The sequence below is a fragment of the Chelon labrosus genome (genome assembly GCF_963514085.1).
Source record: "Chelon labrosus genome assembly, chromosome: 17".
NCBI classification, from domain to species: domain Eukaryota; kingdom Metazoa; phylum Chordata; class Actinopteri; order Mugiliformes; family Mugilidae; genus Chelon; species Chelon labrosus.
This window is the reverse complement of record NC_140350.1, coordinates 9,167,918-9,189,642: the sequence shown is the minus strand read 5'-3', so window position 1 is coordinate 9,189,642 and position 21,725 is coordinate 9,167,918. Positions and strand designations below refer to the sequence as shown.

General features: G+C 39.0%; 1 protein-coding gene across 1 annotated transcript; it reads left to right on the top strand.

Moving 5' to 3' along the window:
* Positions 1 to 6,262: 6,262 nt before the first annotated feature.
* Positions 6,263 to 20,752, top strand: LOC311502148 (uncharacterized protein; the record flags this gene model as incomplete). Its single annotated transcript, XM_084564279.1, has 21 exons — positions 6,263 to 6,612; positions 6,696 to 6,943; positions 7,035 to 7,183; positions 7,358 to 7,486; positions 7,592 to 7,753; positions 7,866 to 7,989; positions 8,093 to 8,226; positions 8,334 to 8,493; positions 8,609 to 8,712; positions 8,816 to 8,922; positions 16,893 to 16,996; positions 18,262 to 18,421; positions 18,505 to 18,752; positions 18,844 to 18,992; positions 19,184 to 19,312; positions 19,418 to 19,579; positions 19,692 to 19,815; positions 19,919 to 20,052; positions 20,160 to 20,319; positions 20,436 to 20,539; positions 20,643 to 20,752. Exons 1-21 carry the CDS (start codon positions 6,514 to 6,516, stop codon positions 20,750 to 20,752), a joined length of 3,000 nt encoding a protein of 999 aa, XP_084420405.1. The 5' UTR covers positions 6,263 to 6,513.
* Positions 20,753 to 21,725: the final 973 nt, after the last annotated feature.

Genomic DNA, 21,725 nt, shown 5'->3' with positions numbered 1-21,725 from the left:
TCTACACTGGATTTTTAATGAGGTGGTGTTCGTGAAAACTGGGTTAGTAACTAGCTGGTTTTAGCTTTAGGTTCTGAGGCAGCAAGTATGAGGATTGCCAGTACATTAAACCCAGACAGTGTTTTTATTTTTAATGTTCGTACCGTTCAGACTTGAGAGTTGAAGAGAGATTATTTTACGCACAATCAATCATGTTGAATAAGCCTATATCTGAATTTGTGTCTTTTGTATAATCCATACAGACGAGGCATACACTAAGAGTCCTCTTTTTTGGAATCAAAATATGGTCACTCTAATTAAAGTCTAGTGACATTAGCTGTTTCAAACACAATGTTGTTTTGTTGTTGTTTTGTAAAACAACAATGCTGTGTTGTTTGTGATGACAGAGCAGTCATGATGATAAAATTTTGCAATCAGCCCACTGCTTATTACATTTACTCAGTTCGTCTGGTCAACAAGGTACAGCCCGTGGTGGCGTCACAAATCAACATATGAAGTTTAGTATTAAACTTTAATTCAGGTACATATGGCCTATTTGACTTATACATTGTAGATGTATTGTTGATTAATAAATGTACAATCCTGCAGAGAACAGTGACAGACAGAATCACTTCAAATGGAGATGACCAAGTAAAGAGAAGTTTGTTCATTTTTTTGTTTGACACGCTGTTCATCTGTACAGGCAAAATAAAAGTAATGATAGTATTGTGTTGAATGCTCTGTACCAATATTGCAGACCTGTAAGTCCAAGTTAGTAAACCCTGGAAGAAAACATCTGATGTTTTGTGTCTATTCTGTAAATGTGTATATATTAAGGTCTGTTTCACTCAAGGCTAATGTTAAATTTGTCTATGAAATGAAAAAAATCTCAATGAGATTTGACAATAATAAAGGTGCTCTTCTAATGTAATTACAAAAAAAACAGATGAGGTTGTAGTTCATGTTTTCTTTATTTTTTTATTTTCTATAGGTCCTTTCCATGTATTTTCACCAGGGGCAGAGGGAAGAGGCGCTTTCCCGTAGCAAGTCCTGTTCCTGGCAAGAGGTCTAAACCTTTTGATGTGGCTTTCTATTTGTTGCCAAAGTAATGTGAAAAAAACCCAAAAGAGCAGGAGGGATTAGTCCGTATGCGTGCAGGACTGGGACGTAGGACTGCTCATCTAGATGAAAGCAAAACACATGAAGAGGTGATAACATGCAATTAGTTATTTGGACTAGTTGTATTGTATATTGTGTTCAGGCTATGAAGTTACAATGATTTGCTACTTTGTAATAAATAAATAATAAGTAAATCCATGACAGTAACACCTGATGTTTGGAAAGTGCAATTTGTAATAACAACTGCTTCATCAGATACTTGAATCCAAGTATGCCTGCATTAAAATGATTGCACAACAACTCTTGTTATACCATACCGTGAAGGAATTATTCAGTTATGAATAGTAGTGTGGATCTTTCGAGGGATTCGAACACCACTTAAATTCGAGTTAAAATGCATTGTAACGCGTGTTACTGACCTTTGTACCGAGTAAAATATTACCCAATTTTTTTTGGAATGCCTTACATTACTAGCCTGGCGTAGCCATACTCAATTCTAGTCAGAATGTGAGTCTGGTACCGCTCCATAGGGCTGTGATTATGGGGCGTGTTTCAACCGAACCAGGAAAAAAAATGCCTCTGCACTCAATTGGATAGACCTATAACCAATCAGAGCAACGGAGTGTGCGACGCATGTTGTGTCCCATCTTCTTAGCGACCATCGGAGCCAGCTTGTTTGACTGTCCGTTAAATAAGTTTGAAAAAAAAACAAAAAAAAAACATCGGAGCCAGCTGATAAATTAAACTTTTGGCAAAAACATCTTTCCGATTAACAAATGCCTTGATCGCATTTATCTGTTCCTCTTTTAAAATTAATGCGCTGTCGATATCTTCTAGAACAGAGTCGATGGCAGAATATACACATCTCAGTTCTCCAGCGGCAGCCAGCTTTGTAAACAAATTCAACCCAAGCGCTCTTTGGTGACGTGGTTACGTTACTGTTGATCATCTGTCCATCATCGTATAAAGCCCGCCCTGAGAATCTGATTGGTTCGAACAGCTTCTGTTCGAGCATAATTGCGCCTTAACAGAGCAGCAACACCAGACCGAACTTCCAGACCAAAAAATGTTGTGGGCGGGACTAAGTTCGGCTGGCACCCAGGCTATTACATTACTGAGTTACAGGAAAAAGCAATACATTACAGTAATTACATTACTTTTGTAAGGCGTTACTCCCAACCCTGACCGTTGGTACCAACATGATGCAGCGTGCATGCTGGAATTCATTCAGAGGTAGCTTCTTTTTCACATACACTGTACCACGGAGCTTGACTTGATTAACTGTTCTTCACACAACACCATTGTCCAATAACCTGTAGTGATAGCCAATGGTGCCTCTGACACAGGAACAGCAACTACAAACATAACTACTGCCTGGTAATATTGTTAAGGCCGATACTCGTTCTTTTTTGCATTCAACGTTCTGCATCACTACATTGTACTGAACATGCTCTTATTTGATATGCTGAAAAGAAAAATATTTTTGTCTTTCTATATTGTTTTACAGAAGCTGCATTGACATCAGTCCTGAGAGGGGCACAAAAGAAAGCCATGAGAAGGTATAAGGCAAGAAGAGCAGCAAGATGGTCCAAAAGAAGCCACCATCAGTGAATCAGTCAGCACTGTTAGTTTTACTTGTGTTGCATTGTTTTTATTTGAATAAATATTTGAAAAGGAACTGCATAATGAATATTGTCATGTTGTCATTTCTTTATCATTATTATTAGTAGTAGTAGTTGTAGTAGTAGTAGTAGTAGTAGTATTACAGTAACATTCTATAATTATCATTAAATACAGGATACATACTGCAGATTCAAATACTGTAAATATACAGTCATTTACTGAAAAAATATCAACATCATGTTGTAAATTTAAAAACTGTAGATTTATTTCCAGTAATATACTGTAATTCTAAAATACAGTACTTTGCTGGCAAAGCTGCTGCCAGTCAATTACTGTAAATTTATGAAGAAAAGTTTAACAGTGAGCATTTCTGAAATGTAAACAGTGCAGTATCCATTAGAAAGTTAGGGGCGTTGTGTTAAAGTTGCTCACTCGAGTGCAGCAGATGTGCAAGTAATATTCCACCGCCACTGAAGCAACATCTAATTTTGGCAATATTTTGAACAAAGTCAGTCTAATTTATGCATGTAAATACAAGTTGGTGACACTGAGCCGTTGATAAAGGAAATTAAAACCTCAATTTTTATCACAATTTATATTTAATTTTATTAGTTTATACATCATCTGCTTTGTGAAATTTGCATGGCCCTAACTGTGTTTTTAGTTCGGAGCATTTTTACTAGGGGTGGGACTTTAACGCATTAATTACGATTAAGTAATTACAAAAAATTAACGAATTTAATCGCAGTTTGTCTTCCAAACAACGCAGAACTTTCGTCAGTGCACGATTTCCCGGTACACTAATTACACTGATGCACACGTCACGACATGTTGCTCTGATGACCTATAAAGAGGTATGCCCACACATATGGTGACACAGCAGAAATTATCACGTTTTCCCATGTGATTGATGTGTGCAGTTGTGTGCCAAGTGCTGCGCGATATCCTCTTTTATGACTGTTCTAATATTTAACTTTTTAGGTTGTCAAAATAATAGAAACAGCTGCCAGCACAACACAGTACAATCCAATAGTCCTACAAACTACAGCCTTCAAAATGAAAACTCAGTCGAATCAACTGCTCTTTTAGTCATCTGAACAAATATGAAATGAAGGCTGAAGATGATGGAAGGATCACCGATTCGCCCATAGAGCAGCAGTGGCCTGGGATTCCGACTCCCATAGATGCAGCTGTCTTCTATGATGGTAGTTTCTATTTCTCCCTTTAAAAAGTGATACACTCCACACAGTGTTATTACTCCTTTCATTAAATTCAGTGCAAAACAAAGAAATTACAATCATTTCACACTGTCCTAAGCCGCATGCAGTGTTGTGCTAGTTCTCACTAAACAAGAACTAGGTCAAAGTTCGGTTTGCACAGATAAAAGTGAACTAGTTCACATAGTTCCCATTTTTTGACTTTGCTAAATTCATAGATTTTAAAATCTGTTTGCGTTCATTTTTTCTGGTTTTTTTTTTTTGTGTGTGTGTGTGTGTGTGAAGCTTCAAGCTATTCTTGTTCAATAGAATCCCTGACTGACCTGCCCATCCATCTTCAGCCCATGATATTTTTTCCACCATGATCTGTACTGCTTTTTTGAATAACCATTGACTGTATATACTAGTAAATAATTCAACTATTTGTGTGAACCTGTTACTTCTGCGGTTCCTGGAGGTGGCTTCTCTTTCAGCTGCACCAGCCATGCTGTATGCCATAAATTGCACGTCGGATGATGTTTTAGAAACGCTTCACTGGCCGTGTGCACGATATCATGTGCTGCTACAGTTAAATTCTTGTCTTTGCTGCTCACAGTTTTTTCTTATGTGAGCACATCCCAAGCTTTGATGCATTTTTCTTTCTTTTTGCAAACATGATATATGCAGCAAACGGCACATCTCGCTAGAAATGCTACACATTTAGCTCTGCTAAAGTTTCAGTACCCACATACATTTCATATACTACAATAACACAGTGTGATTCCCTCACAGGATTCGCTCACTTCTTCAAGGGAAACCTCTTCTACAAATATGACTCCAAGGCGAAACACGTGGTCTACACCAGCTACGCCAACGAGCTGCTGGAATGCGAGAAGAAGGATGACAATGAAACAGTGTCGGACAGGAAATAACTGAAAGGATGCGTTCCTCTGAGCTTGATGACAATAGTGTATACTTGACGTTATCTCTGACAGTGTATAAGAGATGTGGGCATACAAAATGTTACAAAACTGAATATTCAGCAACAGTCACAGTGTGCCTAATACAGAAATGGGAAGTGATGATAACACAGAGAAGCGGAAGAAGGCGAGACGAGACGATAACGCAGGGAATTGTTATCTCAGAGTCTAATACTGAGGTAATAGTGTTGTAATAATGGCATTACTACCTTGAATCAAAGTACAGTTTTTTGTGTGTTTCATGTGATTTTACAAATGTATTTCAAATGTTTGTTTTAATCTAATTCTGCTGCTGGATAAGTTTTACTGTGATCATTTGAATTTTTTTTTTGCATGAAATGGATATCAACATTTTACCTAAAGATACTTAACCGAATGAAAAATGCATTGCATGGTTCTGCTTTGCATCACTATGAGACTGTGATCAAACACCTTTGTTGCTTTTTTTTTTTTTTTAATTACAACACAATTTTATTACAATATGTGTCTCCATTTGCTGCTGTTTGTCAATTCATCTGTGAAAGCACATTGCTCAGTGCAGTCGTTACCGTTTTTCTCACAGTCCAGTGTTGGCCAACAGTGGCTGAAATGTAGCTTTCAACAAGCGATGATGTACAACGTGGTTAAGGATTGTTGGAGACATGCCAGCATAACTCCTCAACTCCTCAAACAACTGGAAAAATCAGGTGTCAGTGCCACACAGCAATAATGAATATGTTTGTGACTGAATACACGAGGAAACCTTAATGATTTAAAGAAATCAAGTTAAAGTAGAAGTGCTTGTTATTCATTCTTTACTGCTGGTGACTGATTAACGTCATTTAATGACCAATAAGTAGAGTTAGTCAGAGTTCCTTGTTATCTGATGTTTTGATTTGTAACAGCAGTGGTCATTCACAGACATGCGGGAATTAAAACACCAGAATAAAAATTCCAATAAAGCATGGGGTAAAGGAAATACTGTTAAAAGAGAAAAACTGACAAAAACATGCGGCCATTTGAATAAAATAGTCCTTGCATTAGGTTATGACTTGAGGAACATGTAGTGTTCTTAAGTAGTTCTTAATGCAGATCTGTACTCGTTTGTACACTTGTTTACAGGGTGACAGAACGACACCCTGAAGTCCACTGAGCAGCTGTTCGAGAGCTTTCGGTCACACAACCTCATCAGTACTTTAATTTTGGGTATTTTTTGTTTCATGTTGTAAAATATGGAAAACAGATTTGAGAGGAGATATGTATCCCATGTGTTCACAAGTTATTATTGGGTTGCAAATGTTCATTTAACATCTTGACTGTGGATGAATGCATTTTTCCAAATAAAACTAATAATTGTATTGTTTTACTGCGTATGACTTTATTCTATGTGGTGTTTTAAAATGCATGTGACGCTGCTGTTTGTAACATTATGAACGATGTTGTCATAATTGCAGTGTCTTGTTTTGGAAACTTTTTTTTTTGAATGAGCAATCGAAGCCAGACTTCCTCTCTTATCCATAAAAGGAATATGTCCTGAGTCACCGACTCAAGCAGGTATTTGCTCAACACGCCCAAGTGCCAGCATAAATAACGGCTGCCTCCATGGCCAAGACACAATTTGCACTCGACAAGCAAACATGAAGACTTTCAGTCTGACTATTCTACTGACCCTGGCGGTCTCAGCTTACTGCAAGCCAGTATTGCCAATTACTGTGCAGGATGAACATTTTGCAAAGGTATGTTTGCTTGATTTGCCTTCTTATGCATATATTCTGACGATTGTGATCTGCAGTGCTCTAACTCCTTTTTTCATCTACAGGGCTACCTGAAGAAATTTTTCAACCTAACGGAGGAGAGTGGTCCAACTGTGAGGCGGGGGATCAGCCCGGAGACCAAGAAGCTGACTGAGATGCAGAGGTTCTTTGGTCTCCAGATCACAGGGACTCTGGATGCCGACACCTTGGCCATGATGAAGAAGCCCCGCTGCGGCGTTCCAGACGGAAACATTGCTCAGTACTCCACTTTTGGAAACAACCTCAAGTGGGACAAAAACAGCCTGACATACAGGTGAATGATCTGAAGAGAGAATGTGAGAGAAGCTTACTATTACAGGCATTTCATGTGGTTAATCACTGAATTGTAATTTTCTGTGCTACAGGATCGAGAACTACACACCGGACATGTCTCAGGCAGAGGTGGATGACTCCATTGAGAAAGCTCTGCAGGTTTGGGCCAAAGTCACTCCTCTGAGATTCACAAGGATCTACAGCGGCACCGCCGACATCATGATCTCCTTTGGTCGCCTATGTGAGTACAAATGAACTTTCAGTTATACCACTACTGTATGATCAGAATTTTAGTCGTAGCAGTATCTTATGATCAGCCAGTGTGGTGAGATGCATTTGGAAAACCCAGTTTAGTTAAAGGCTTGTGTCTCTATGTGGTTGACATAGCTTAACACGACTATGTTCTTGCTTACAGCCCACGGTGATTATTACCCCTTTGATGGCCCTGATGGTACTCTTGCCCATGCCTTCGCTCCTGCTCCTGGTATCGGAGGAGATGCCCATTTCGATGACGATGAGACATTCACTTTCCGCTCGACCTCAGGTAAGTTTGTTATTTTTTACAGAACATGGCATCTTCTTTTGCTTAAATCCTCATTTAATCTAGAAGGGCTGTAACTGATCCATCACTCTGCTTTCCCTGCTTTAGGCTACGTCCTCTTCATGGTCGCCGCCCATGAGTTTGGCCACTCTCTGGGCTTGTCCCACTCCGATGATCCTGGTGCTCTCATGTATCCTGTGTACTCATACAGAAACCCTGACACCTTTGTTCTGCCCCGGGACGATGTAAATGGCATCCAGTCCCTGTATGGTAAGTACTGAGAATCTGCACCATTCCTCCCTTTGAACAAACAGCCCATGACCAGATTATATGCAGAACACAATGTTGCTGCAATGTGACATTCGTTTTATGTAACCTCCAGGTGCAAACGAGGATTCTGTTCAGCCTGGACCCACACCCCCCACCACTCCTGATGCCTGCGATTTATCCATGGTCTTGGATGCTGTTGCCACCCTGAGAGGAGAGATGCTCTTCTTCAAGGACAGGTATGGGCGGTGCTGAATGCTCAATTCAGCCTCTTATGAATGTTTTTCTTCAGGCTCGAGCTGGCTCCTGAACTCATTTACATTCTTTTGTGTGTGGTCTCAGCTTCTTCTGGCGCAGCTACCCTCAGAGCAATACACCCCAGCAGACTCTCATCACAAACTTCTGGCCTAACGCCCCTGTCAGCATTGATGCTGCTTATGAGAGCTACCAGTTGGACAGTGTCTTACTCTTTAAAGGTACAGTATGTGTTCTCTGTGTCCACCTAATGTTACACTATACTGCTACTACTACTACCCTGTTGACCTTTAAATAGATTCAAACCAGTCTTTTCATCTCTCTACAGGACGCAACGTGTGGGCTTTCAGAGGATACGATCTTGTGCGTGGCTATCCCAAGTCAATTTCCAGTTTTGGTCTGCCCGAACATGTGACTAAAGTGGACGCAGCCCTCTATGAACCAGAATCTGGAAAGACACTGTTCTTTTCTGGCAGAGAATACTACAGGTGTGTTCAAATGAGATGAAATCAGTTCAAATGACTAATTCTGGCATTGTAATGATTTACAAAATGTATAGCAAATTGTGAGTCAGTTTCATTACCGTGTCTATTTTTTTTTCAGTTATGATGAGGCAAGAAAGACTATGGATAGAGGATTCCCCAAACAGGTGGATGAGAAATTCTCTGGCATGACCGGCAGCGTGACAGCGGCCTTGCAGTACGGAGGTAAGTGTGCTGTTCAAGCATTCAAGATTACTTAAATGAGTTTTTACAGAAATTCGGAATCCTTTAAGAACAGAAACTAATATGTAATATCGATGTCCTGCAGGTTTTACTTACCTCTACAGCGGACCCTACGTGTTCGAGTACAGCCCGAGGTCTGGCAGACTGTTCCGTGTGCTGAGGAACAACTACTTCCTGCGCTGCACTAACTACTAGAACTACATCTTGTTTACAGAGATGCTCTTAAATGCAATGAAGGCACATTTAAAGTACGTCCATAGTCGATAGTGTGTAAAAGCATTTTATGATATCTAATTATATTGTTACATTGTTACAGGTATGTACTGGATACATGCCCTGAATAGTCATTCTGTGATGCTGGCCACTGCCTTTTTAAATTAATTTAACTTAAATGTTTTAACATATTTTATTTATGCTTGTTCTTTAATCATTGACACTGCTGTTATATTTTAGCGCAACATGTCATGTTATAAATTGTGTTCACTGGTTTGCACACCACTGTAACTATGCATGTGAATGTATTTATGAATGAGAAAACTATGAAGAAGAGACTAAATAAACTGCCATTCTGATTTAACAAGTTTACCTTTGTTTTTTGTTATGCTACTACAGTATGTTAGTACTGGTAACTCTGCCATTTTTCTTCAACAGAAATCGGGGAAAAAAACTCTTTGTATCAGTTATGCGACATAAAACAACACCAAATAATGTTCTATACATACAATATGTGTATTATATTTTATGACATGGAAATATAAATATAAATAGATACGTGTAATATTGTAGCTACTATAGTCTGGGACCATCACACAGTCATGATTTTGGGGCAAAAAAGGGCAAAAGTAGTTACAGGGATATGGTTAGATTTAGTTTATAATTAGTGTTAGGCAAGTGTTGCTTTAGGGTATGGTACCTAACTATATAGCTATCTATCTACATATCTAGCTAGATAAATGGATAGGTAGATATTTCAACTCCTTTTTCTCAATTTTTATATGACTCCCTCCTCTTGTCCTGAAAGTGTGGAACGTGACTGTAATATTCCACCTTCTCGTCACCCTCAATAATCAGGGAATGATAATGTGCCAGTGTTAAACCCCTGCACAGTTATAGCCTTCATACAGGACTGTTTAACACACACACAGTGAAGGGGCTGTTGGAATTACCTCTTATGGCCAACATCATAATTAATACTCAGGTTAGGTACTGCAAATGCACATGCATAATCATGCATGCACAAATGCACGCAATCACACATGCAGCCCCAAATCTCCATGAAAGTCAAATTGACAGGGAGTACGGAGTGCAAAGAAACTGAGACAAGCACGGTCTTGTCTGCTGTTTGTTGCACCAGTAGAAGAGGCACTGTTTTAAGGGATGCATGCACTCATACATACATATGCATAACTAGATTGTTTCCTGATGAACTCCATTGATTCGCCAGCCATTAAGGCCATGTTGTCAGTTAATTGCACCACAGAGACAATGAAACACATGCTTTGTCAAGCTTAAGACCTTTTGTGCATTTAAGAATCAGTGTTGGGAGTAACGCCTTACAAAAGTAATGTAATTACTGCAATGTAATGCTTTTGTATTGTATTTTGCACTCAGCACCAACACATTCCAGTCATTAGCAACAGCCCTACCTTTTACTGTTGTTGTTATTGTTCAGTAGGAGTTTACTAGCTGACGTTTTTTCTCTCTCTCTGGTAAACTAATAGTGCAGGTTGTCAATCAACCACTATCCACAGTTTATATTAAGCTTTTGGTTTGTGCATATGTGTTGATGTTAAAGCCAAGGTTTAAGACTAATACTGTCTATCTACAGAGGAAATGTACAGCTTTTGCAATGATAACAAATGTAAAGGGGTGGGGCTTTGGTACCTTTGGTACCTCTCGTTAAGGAAAATGTCATCCATCAGTTATATGAAATCTTAAAAATAAAAACTTATTTTTTTTTTCACATTTTTCCTGACAGTAACAAGTAATACATAATGTATTACGTTTTTGAAGTAACTTGCCCAACACTGCCGACGTTTGAAGTTGTCATAGGAGGAGAAGACCACAGCAAGCCCGAGCACAAAGGACGTTCCTTCACATAGCATCTCTTTTTCTATGCTCAACATCCGATGTTGGTTTATCTGTGTCATTGGACCTATGAAAAAAGTTAGAAACAGTTAACATAAATCACAAAAATAATGGAATCAATCTCTTCTGATGCTTGAGCAGGATAATACAACAGTTGTACTATAAGATAGGATATAACAGTCAGAACTGTAAATAAAACAATAAGGACTAAGTTAGACTTACTACCTTTCTAAATTAGTAGTTAAAATATCTACCAGCAAAAGCATCAGTGTTTGTTAATGTAAACCGATACACAATGCTGAGATTCGCTAATTTTAGCTAACTAGAACATTGCAAATAGAAACCTTTTGTGGCTCTTTTTATCCATGTGGTAACAGGCACACAAAGTACTATAGGTTAAACTAGCTACGTTACTACGTTATCTTCCAGCAAAAGCAACAGTCTTGTTTTAATGTTGATATAAATTGAGACAAAATGCTGACATGTTCTAATTTTAGCTAGCTTGCAACAAAACTTTTCAACAGCTTTGTTTTAACACTAACACTCAGACTTTGAATTTTAAAAACCATCAAGTTTCTAGGTTGAGTTTTTTCCAATGTTAAAAAAAATTCGAACTCAAAAAATTCAACCTAAAAAAAAAATAAAAAAAATTCAACCTCGAAAAATTCAACCTCAACAATTCAGCATCCGGGTAACCAGGGAGAAGCAATCGATCCTTGTCTCAATTCATCCAACCAATTGATACGGATCAGCCATGGCCGCCAACTCGAGTGGTGGTGCTACGGTGAATGTGTTTGCTCTACTTGCCATTTGTGTTCGTAAAATCATACTCGACATGTTGCACATTAACCAGATTTATTTAACTATATCTACACTGGATTTTTAATGAGGTGGCGTTCATGAAAACTGGGTTAGTAACTAGCTGGTTTTAGCTTTAGGTTCTGAGGCAGCAAGTATGAGGATTGCCAGTACATTAAACCCAGACAGTGTTTTTATTTTTAATGTTCGTACCGTTCAGACTTGAGAGTTGAAGAGAGATTATTTTACGCACAATCAATCATGTTGAATAAGCCTATATCTGAATTTGTGTCTTTTGTATAATCCATACAGAGGAGGCATACACTAAGAGTCCTCTTTTTTGGAAATCAAAATATGGTCACTCTAATTAAAGTCTAGTGACATTAGCTGTTTCAAACACAATGTTGTTTTGTTGTTGTTTTGTAAAACAACAATGCTGTGTTGTTTGTGATGACAGGGCAGTCATAAAATTTTGCAATCAGCCCACTGCTTATTACATTTAGTCAGTTCGTCTGGTCAACAAGGTGCAGCCCGTGGTGGCGTCACAAATCAACATATGAAGTTTAGTATTAAACTTTAATTCAGGTACATATGGCCTATTTGACTTAAGGTTAAGGTTAAGTGTCTCTCGGCCAAGTATACTTGTGTATACAAGGAATTTGGTCTCTGCATTTATCCCATCCGTGAATTAGTGAACACACAAAGCACACAGTGAGGTGAAGCACACACTAACCCGGAGCAGTGAACTGCCATGCTACAGTGGCGCTCGGGGAGGAGTGAGGGGTTAGGTGCCTTGCTCAAGGGCACTTCAGCCGCTTTCTACCGGTCGGGGGTTCGAACCGGCAACCCGGCGATCACAAGCCCAAAGCGCTAACCAGTAGGCCACGGCTGCCCCTTATACTTAGCTTAACTTATACATTGTAGATGTATTGTTGATTAATAAATGTACAATCCTGCAGAGAACAGTGACAGACAGAATCACTTCAAATGGAAATGACCAGGTAAAGAGAAGTTTGTTCATTTTTTTATTTATACACATTTTGACACGCTGTTCATCTGTACAGGCAAAATAAAAGTAATGACAGTATTGTGTTGAATGCTCTGTACCAATATTGCAGACCTTTAAGTCTAAGTTAGTAAACCCTGGAAGAAAACATCTGATGTTTTGTGTCTATTCTGTAAATGTGTATATATTAAGGTCAAATTAATGTTAAATTTGTTCATGAAATGAAAAAAATCTCAATGAGATTTGACAATAATAAAGGTGCTCTTCTAATGTAATTACAAAAAACAAATGAGGTTGTAGTTCATGTTTTCTTTATTTTTTTATTTTCTATAGGTCCTTTCCATGTATTTTCACCAGGGGCAGAGGGAAGAGGCGCTTTCCCGTAGCAAGTCCTGTTCCTGGCAAGAGGTCTAAACCTTTTGATGTGGCTTTCTATTTGTTGCCAAAGCAATGTGAAAAAACCCCAAAAGAGCAGGAGGGATTAGTCCGTATGCGTGCAGGACTGGGACGTAGGACTGCTCATCTAGATGAAAGCAAAACACATGAAGAGGTGATAACATGCAATTAGTTATTTGGACTAGTTGTATTGTATATTGTGTTCAGGCTATGAGGTTACAATGATTTGCTACTTTGTAATACATAAATAATAAGTAAATCCATGACAGTAACACCTGATGTTTGGAAAGTGCAATTTGTAATAACAACTGCTTCATCAGATACTTGAATAGTTAAAAATCCAATGCCTGCATTAAAATGATTGCACAAAAACTCTTGTTATACCATACCGTGAAGTAACTATTCAGTTATGAATAGTAGTGTGGATCTTTCGAGGGATTCGGATTCGGAAGAAACGTTTTACAATTTGCGCGGAATTTTTCTCCTCTGCTGATCACAAAACACCACTTAAATTCAGGTTAAAATGCATTGTAACGCGTGTTACTGACCTTTGTACCGAGTAAAATATTACTCACAACACAGTACAATTTTTTTTGGAATGCCTTACATTACTGAGTTACACGAAAAAACAATACATTACAGTAATTACATTACTTTTGTAAGGCGTTACTCCCAACCCTGACCGTTGGTACCAACATGATGCAGCGTGCATGCTGGAATTCATTCAGAGGTAGCTTCTTTTTCACATACACTGTACCACGGAGCTTGACTTGATTAACTGTTCTTCACACAACACCATTGTCCAATAACCTGTAGTGATAGCCAATGGTGCCTCTGACACAGGAACAGCAACTACAAACATAACTACTGCCTAGTAATATTGTTAAGGCCGATACTCGTTCTTTTTAGCATTCAACGTTCTGCATCACTACATTGTACTGAACATGCTCTTATTTGATATGCTGAAAAGAAAAATATTTTTGTCTTTCTATATTGTTTTACAGAAGCTGCATTGACATCAGTCCTGAGAGGGGCACAAAAGAAAGCCATGAGAAGGTATAAGGCAAGAAGAGCAGCAAGATGGTCCAAAAGAAGCCACCATCAGTGAATCAGTCAGCACTGTTAGTTTTACTTGTGTTGCATTGTTTTTATTTGAATAAATATTTGAAAAGGAACTGCATAATGAATATTGTCATGTTGTCATTTCTTTATCATTATTATTATTATTAGTAGTTGTAGTAGTAGTAGTAGTATTAGTATTACAGTAACATTCTATAATTATCATTAAATACAGGATACATACTGCAGATTCAAATACTGTAAATATACAGTCATTTACTGAAAAAATATTAACATCATGTTGTAAATTTAAAAACTGTAGATTTATTTCCAGTAATATACTGTAATTCTAAAATACAGTACTTTGCTGGCAAAGCTGCTGCCAGTCAATTACTGTAAATTTATGAAGAAAAGTTTAACAGTGAGCATTTCTGAAATGTAAACAGTGCAGTATCCATTAGAAAGTTAGGGGCGTTGTGTTAAAGTTGCTCACTCGAGTGCAGCAGATGTGCAAGTAATATTCCACCGCCACTGAAGCAACATCTAATTTTGGCAATATTTTGAACAAAGTCAGTCTAATTTATGCATGTAAATACAAGTTGGTGACACTGAGCCGTTGATAAAGGAAATTAAAACCTCAATTTTTATCACAATTTATATTTAATTTTATTAGTTTATACATCATCTGCTTTGTGAAATTTGCATGGCCCTAACTGTGTTTTTAGTCCGGAGCATTTTTACTAGGGGTGGGACTTTAACGCGTTAATTACGATTAAGTAATTACAAAAAATTAACGAATTTAATCGCAGTTTGTCTTCCAAACTACGCAGAACTTTCGTCAGTGCACGATTTCCCGGTACACTAATTACACTGATGCACATGTCACGACATGTTGCTCTGATGACCTATAAAGAGGTATGCCCACACATATGGTGACACAGCAGAAATTATCACGTTTTCCCATGTGATTGATGTGTGCAGTTGTGTGCCAAGTGCTGCGCGATATCCTCTTTTATGACTGTTCTAATATTTAACTTTTTAGGTTGTCAAAATAATAGAAACAGCTGCCAGCACAACACAGTACAATCCAATAGTCCTACAAACTACAGCCTTCAAAATGAAAACTCAGTCGAATCAACTGCTCTTTTAGTCATCTGAACAAATATGAATGCCATGACCTTCATGGAGCTTTTGAACTGAGAAGTGAGGATATATTCAGTATATAAAATGTGAAAAGGATTGTTTAATGTTTCTTTGAAAAAGGCAACAGTAGACAACACAAATCTGTAATAATCACAACTGGTTTTCCCATAAATATCTTGCCTAACATGTGGGCAGTTGCTCCACTGAAAAAGAAAAAGCACATTCCAAGCTTTGATGTATTTTTCTCTCTTTTTGCAAACATGAGTCCCCCCATCAGTTCGTGTCCTATACAGCAAACAGCACATCTTGCTAGAAATGCTACACATTTAGCTCTGCTAAAGTTTCAGTACCCACATACATTTCATATACTACAATAACACAGTGTGATTCCCTCACAGGATTTGTTCAGTTCTTCAAGGGAAACCTCTTCTATAGAATAAGAATAAGAATAAGAATGTATTAGCCCCAGTTCCTAAAGTTTTCTCCTATTGCTACTGTACACATAAACGCTATGACTAATCATGTTATTGTGTACTGAGTAAACTGGACCAGACAGACTACTTCCTTTATAAGTTGTGACGTAATGAAAGCTAGTCAGTTTCCCATGTGATTAATTAACAGCCCTGGCTTAGCTCTTTATCATCTCACCAGTGTGGCTGATTAATCACCTGGTCTGTCAAGCTGCACCACACACATTCAAGCAGAAATACCCATATAAAAAATTCCACTGTATTTATTGTGTGTACAGGTACAATGAGAGGCTGAAGATGATGGAAGGATCACCGATGCCCATAGAGCAGCAGTGGCCTGGGATTCCGACTCCCATAGATGCAGCTCTCTTCTATGATGGTAGTTTCTATTTCTTCCTTTAAACAGTGATACACTCCACACAGTGTTATTACTCCTTTCATTAAATCCAGTGCAAAACAAAGAAATTACAATCATTTCACACTGTCCTAAGCCGTATGCAGTGTTGTGCTAGTTCTCACTAAACAAGAACTAGGTCAAAGTTCGGTTTGCACAGATAAAAGTGAACTAGTTCACATAGTTCCCATTTTTTGATTTTGCTAAGTTCATAGATTTTAAAATTTGCGTTCATTTTTTCTGTTTTTTTTTTTTTTTTTTGTGCGTGTGTGTGTGTGCAGCTTCGAGCTATTCTTGTTCAATAGATCCCTGACTGACCTGCCCATCCATCCCCAGCCCATGATATTTTTCCCACCATGATCTGTACTGCCTTTTTGAATAACCATTGACTGTATATACTAGTAAATAATTCAGCTCTTTGTGTGGACCAGTTACTTCTGCGGTTCCTGGAGGTGGCTTCTCTTTCAGCTGCACCAGCCATGCTGTATGCCATAAATTGCACGTCAGATGACAGATGTTTTAGAAACGCTTCACTGGCCGTGTGCACGATATCATGTGCTGCTACAGTTGAATTCTTGTCTTTGCTGCTCACTGTTTTTTCTTATGTGAGCACATCCCAAGCTTTCATGTATTTTTCTTTCTTTTTGCAAACAGTCCCCCCCATCAGTCCGTGTCCTATACAGCAAACAGCACATCTCGCTAGAAATGCTACACATTTAGCTCTCCTAAAGTTTCAGTACCCACATACATTTCATATACTACAATAACACAGTGTGATTCCCTCACAGGATTCGCTCACTTCTTCAAGGGAAACCTCTCCTACAAATATGACTCCAAGGCAAAACACGTGGTCTACACCAGCTACGCCAAAGAGCTGCTGGAACGCGAGAAGAAGGATGACAATGAAACAGTGTCGGACAGGAAATAACTGAAAGGATGCGTTCCTCTGAGCTCGATGACAATAGTGTATACTTGACGTTATCTCTGACAGTGTATAAGAGATGTGGGCATACAAAATGTTACAAAACTGAATATTCAGCAACAGTCACAGTGTGCCGAATATAAAAATGGGAAGTGATGATAACACAGGGAATTGTTACCTCAGAGTCTAATACTGAGGTAATAGTGTTGTAATAATGGCATTACTACCTTGAATCAAAGTACAGTTTTTTGCGTGTTTCATGTGATTTTACAAATGTATTTTAAATGTTTGTTTTAATCTAATTCTGCCACTGGATAAGTTTTACTGTGATCATTTGACTTTTTTTTTGCATGAAATGGATATCAACATTTTACCTAAAGATACTTAACCGAATGAAAAATGCATTGCATGGTTCTGCTTTGCATCACTATGAAACTGTGATCCAACACCTTTGTTGCATTTTTTTTTTAATTACAACACAATTTTATGTGTCTGCATTTGCTGCTGTTTGTCAATTCATCTGTGAAAGCACATTGCTCAATGCAGTCGTTACTGTTTTTCTCACAGTCCAGTGTTGGCCAACAGTGGCTGAAATGTAGCTTTCAACAAGCGATGATGTACAACGTGGTTAAGGATTGTTGGAGACATGCCAGCATAACTCCTCAACTTCTCAAACAACTGGGAAAATCATTTGAATGAAATAGTCCTTGCATTAGGCTATGACTTGAGGAACATGTAGTGTTCTTAAGTAGTTCTTAATGCAGATCTGTACTCGTTTGTGCACTTGTTTATAGGGTGACAGAACGACACCCTGAAGTCGACTGAGCAGCTGTTCTAGAGCTTTCGTCAATACTTTGATTTTGGGCATTTATTTATTTTTTTTTCATGGCGTAAAATATGGAAAACAGATTTGAAAGGAGATATTTATCCCATGTGTCCTCTTCATACTTTTCACAAGTTATTATTGTGTTGCAAATGTTCATTTAACATCTTGACTGTGGATGAATGCATTTTTCCAAATAAAACTAATAATTGTATTGTTTTACTGCGTATGAGTTTATTCTACGTGGTGTTTTAAAATGCATGTGACGCTGCTGTTTGTAACATTATGAACGATGTCGTCATAATTGCAGTGTCTTGTTTTGGAAACTTTTTTTTTTGAATGAGCAATCGAAGCCTGACTTCCTCTCTTATCCATAAAAGGAATATTTCCTAAGTCACTGACTCAAGCAGGTATTTGCGCAACACGCCCAAGTGCCAGCATAAATAACGGCTGCCTCCATGGCCAAGACACAAGTTGCATTCGACAAGCAAACATGAAGACTTTCAGTCTGACTATTCTACTGACCCTGGCGGTCTCAGCTTACTGCAAGCCAGTATTGCCAATTACTGTGCAGGATGAACATTTTGCAAAGGTATGTTTGCTTGATTTGCCTTCTTATGCATATATTCTGACGATTGTGATCTGCAGTGCTCTAACTCCTTTTTTCATCTACAGGGCTACCTGAAGAAATTTTTCAACCTAACGGAGGAGAGTGGTCCAACTGTGAGGCGGGGGATCAGCCCGGAGACCAAGAAGCTGACTGAGATGCAGAGGTTCTTTGGTCTCCAGATCACAGGGACTCTGGATGCCGACACCTTGGCCATGATGAAGAAGCCCCGCTGCGGCGTTCCAGACGGAAACATTGCTCAGTACTCCATTTTTGGAAACAACCTCAAGTGGGACAAAAACAGCCTGACATACAGGTGAATGATCTGAAGAGAGAATGTGAGAGAAGCTTACTATTACAGGCATTTCATGTGGTTAATCACTGAGTTGTAATTTTCTGTGCTACAGGATCGAGAACTACACACCGGACATGTCTCAGGCAGAGGTGGATGACTCCATTGAGAAAGCTCTGCAGGTTTGGGCCAAAGTCACTCCTCTGAGATTCACAAGGATCTACAGCGGCACCGCCGACATCATGATCTCCTTTGGTCGCCTATGTGAGTACAAATTAACTTTCAGTTATACCACTACTGTATGATCAGAATTTTAGTCGTAGCAGTATCTTATGAACAGTCAGTGTGATTTATCAGCCAGTGTGGTGAGATGCATTTGGAAAACCCAGTTTAGATAAAGGCTTGTGTCTCTATGTGGTTGACATAGCTTAACATGATTATGTTCTTGCTTACAGCCCATGGTGATTTTTACCCCTTTGATGGCCCTGATGGTACTCTTGCCCATGCCTTCGCTCCTGCTCCTGGTATCGGAGGAGATGCCCATTTCGATGACGATGAGACATTCACTTTCCGCTCAACTTCAGGTAAGTTGGTTATTTTTTACAGAACATGGCATCTTCTTTTGCTTAAATCCTCATTTAATCTAGAAGGGCTGTAACTGATCCATCACTCTGCTTTCCCTGCTTTAGGCTACGTCCTCTTCATGGTCGCCGCCCATGAGTTTGGCCACTCTCTGGGCTTGTCTCACTCTGATGATCCTGGTGCTCTCATGTACCCTGTGTACTCATACAGAAACCCTGACACCTTTGTTCTGCCCCGGGATGATGTAAATGGAATCCAGTCCCTGTATGGTAAGTACTGAGAAGCTGCACCATTCCTCCCTTTGAACAAACAGCCCATGACCAGATTATATGCAGAACACAATGTTGCTGCAATGGAACATTCATTTTATGTAACCTCCAGGTGCAAACGAGGATCCTATTCAGCCTGGACCCACACCCCCCACCACTCCTGATGCCTGCGATTTATCCATGGTCTTGGATGCTGTTGCCACCCTGCGAGGAGAGATGCTCTTCTTCAAGGACAGGTAGGGGCGGTGCTGAATGCTCAATTCAGCCTCTTATGAATGTTTTTCTTCAGGCTAGAGCTGGCTCCTGAACTCATTTACATTCTTTTGTGTGTGGTCTCAGCTTCTTCTGGCGCAGCTACCCTCAGAGCAATACACCCCAGCAGACTCTCATCACAAACTTCTGGCCTAACGCCCCTGTCAGCATTGATGCTGCTTATGAGAGCTACCAGTTGGACAGCGTCTTACTCTTTAAAGGTACAGTATGTGTTCTCTGTGTCCACCTAATGTTACACTATACTGCTACTACTACTACCCTGTTGACCTTTAAATAGATTCAAACCAGTCTTTTCATCTCTCTACAGGACGCAACGTGTGGGCTTTCAGAGGATACGATCTTGTGCGTGGCTATCCCAAGTCAATTTCCAGTTTTGGTCTGCCCGAACATGTGACTAAAGTGGACGCAGCCCTCTATGAACCAGAATCTGGAAAGACACTGTTCTTTTCTGGCAGAGAATACTACAGGTGTGTTCAAATGAGATGAAATCAGTTCAAATGACAAATGTTGGCATTGTAATGATTTACAAAATGTATAGCAAATTGTGAGTCAGTTTCATTACTGTGTCTATTTTTTTTTTCAGTTATGATGAGGCAAAAAAGACTATGGATAGAGGCTTCCCCAAACAGGTTGATGAGAAATTCTCTGGCATGACCGGCAGGGTGACAGCAGCCTTGCAGTACGGAGGTAAGTGTGCTGTTCAAGCATTCAAGATTACTTAAATGAGTTTTTACAGAAATTCGAAATCCTTTAAGAACAGAAGCTAATATGTACTATCGATGTCCTGCAGGTTTTACTTACCTCTACAGCGGACCCTACGTGTTCGAGTACAGCCCGAGGTCTGGCAGACTGTTCCGTGTGCTGAGGAACAACTACTTCCTGCGCTGCACTAACTACTAGAGCAGTTGACCAGCCATCTTGTTTACAGAGATGCTCTTAAATGCAATGAAGGCACATTTAAAATACGTCCATAGTCGATAGTGTGTAAAAGCATTTTATTATATTTAATTATATTGTTACAGGTATGTACTGGATACATGCCCTGAATAGTCATTCTGTGATGCTGGCCACTGCCTTTTTAAATTAATTTAACTTAAATGTTTTAACATATTTTATTTATGCTTGTTCTTTAATCATTGACATTGCTGTTATATTTTTGTCTTTAAGTTAAATTGAATTTTAGCGTAACATGTCATGTTACAAATTGTGTTCACATGTTTGGACACCACTGTAACTATGCATGTGAATGTATTTATAAATGAGGAAAAAATGAAGAAGAGACTAAATAAATTGCCTTTCTGATTTAACAAGTTTACCTTTGTTTTTTGTTATGCTACTACAGTATGTTAGTACTGGTAACTCGGCCATTTTTCTTCAACAGAAATTGGGGGAACAAACTCCTTGTATCAGTTATGGGACATAAAGCAATACCAAATAGGCAAGCGTTGCTTTAGGGTATGGTACCTATCTAGCTAGACAGCTTGATAGATAGATATTTCAATGACACGCCAGGAAAAGGAGGAGGACTCAGACGCAGAGGTAGCAAAAGGCAAAGGATAATTTATTCTTTTCGAACACAAAGCTATGACAAATGAAACAAAGTATCAAACAAAAAATCACTCCAAGGAGGCAAAAACGAGACCATGAATTATCAAGAACGAAAAACTTAGCTATGACTTGATATGCAAGGGCTGGTATGCTCAAGGAATCGACAACACGATACGTGACACACTGGCACAAGACAGGGGAAAACGCAGACCATATATACACAGGAGGGTAATGGGGAACAGGTGGAAACAATCAGGAAGACAATCAGACCGGTGACACAAGAGGAAGGGCAAGTGACCTGAAACGAGAGGAGAGTTAGACTTTC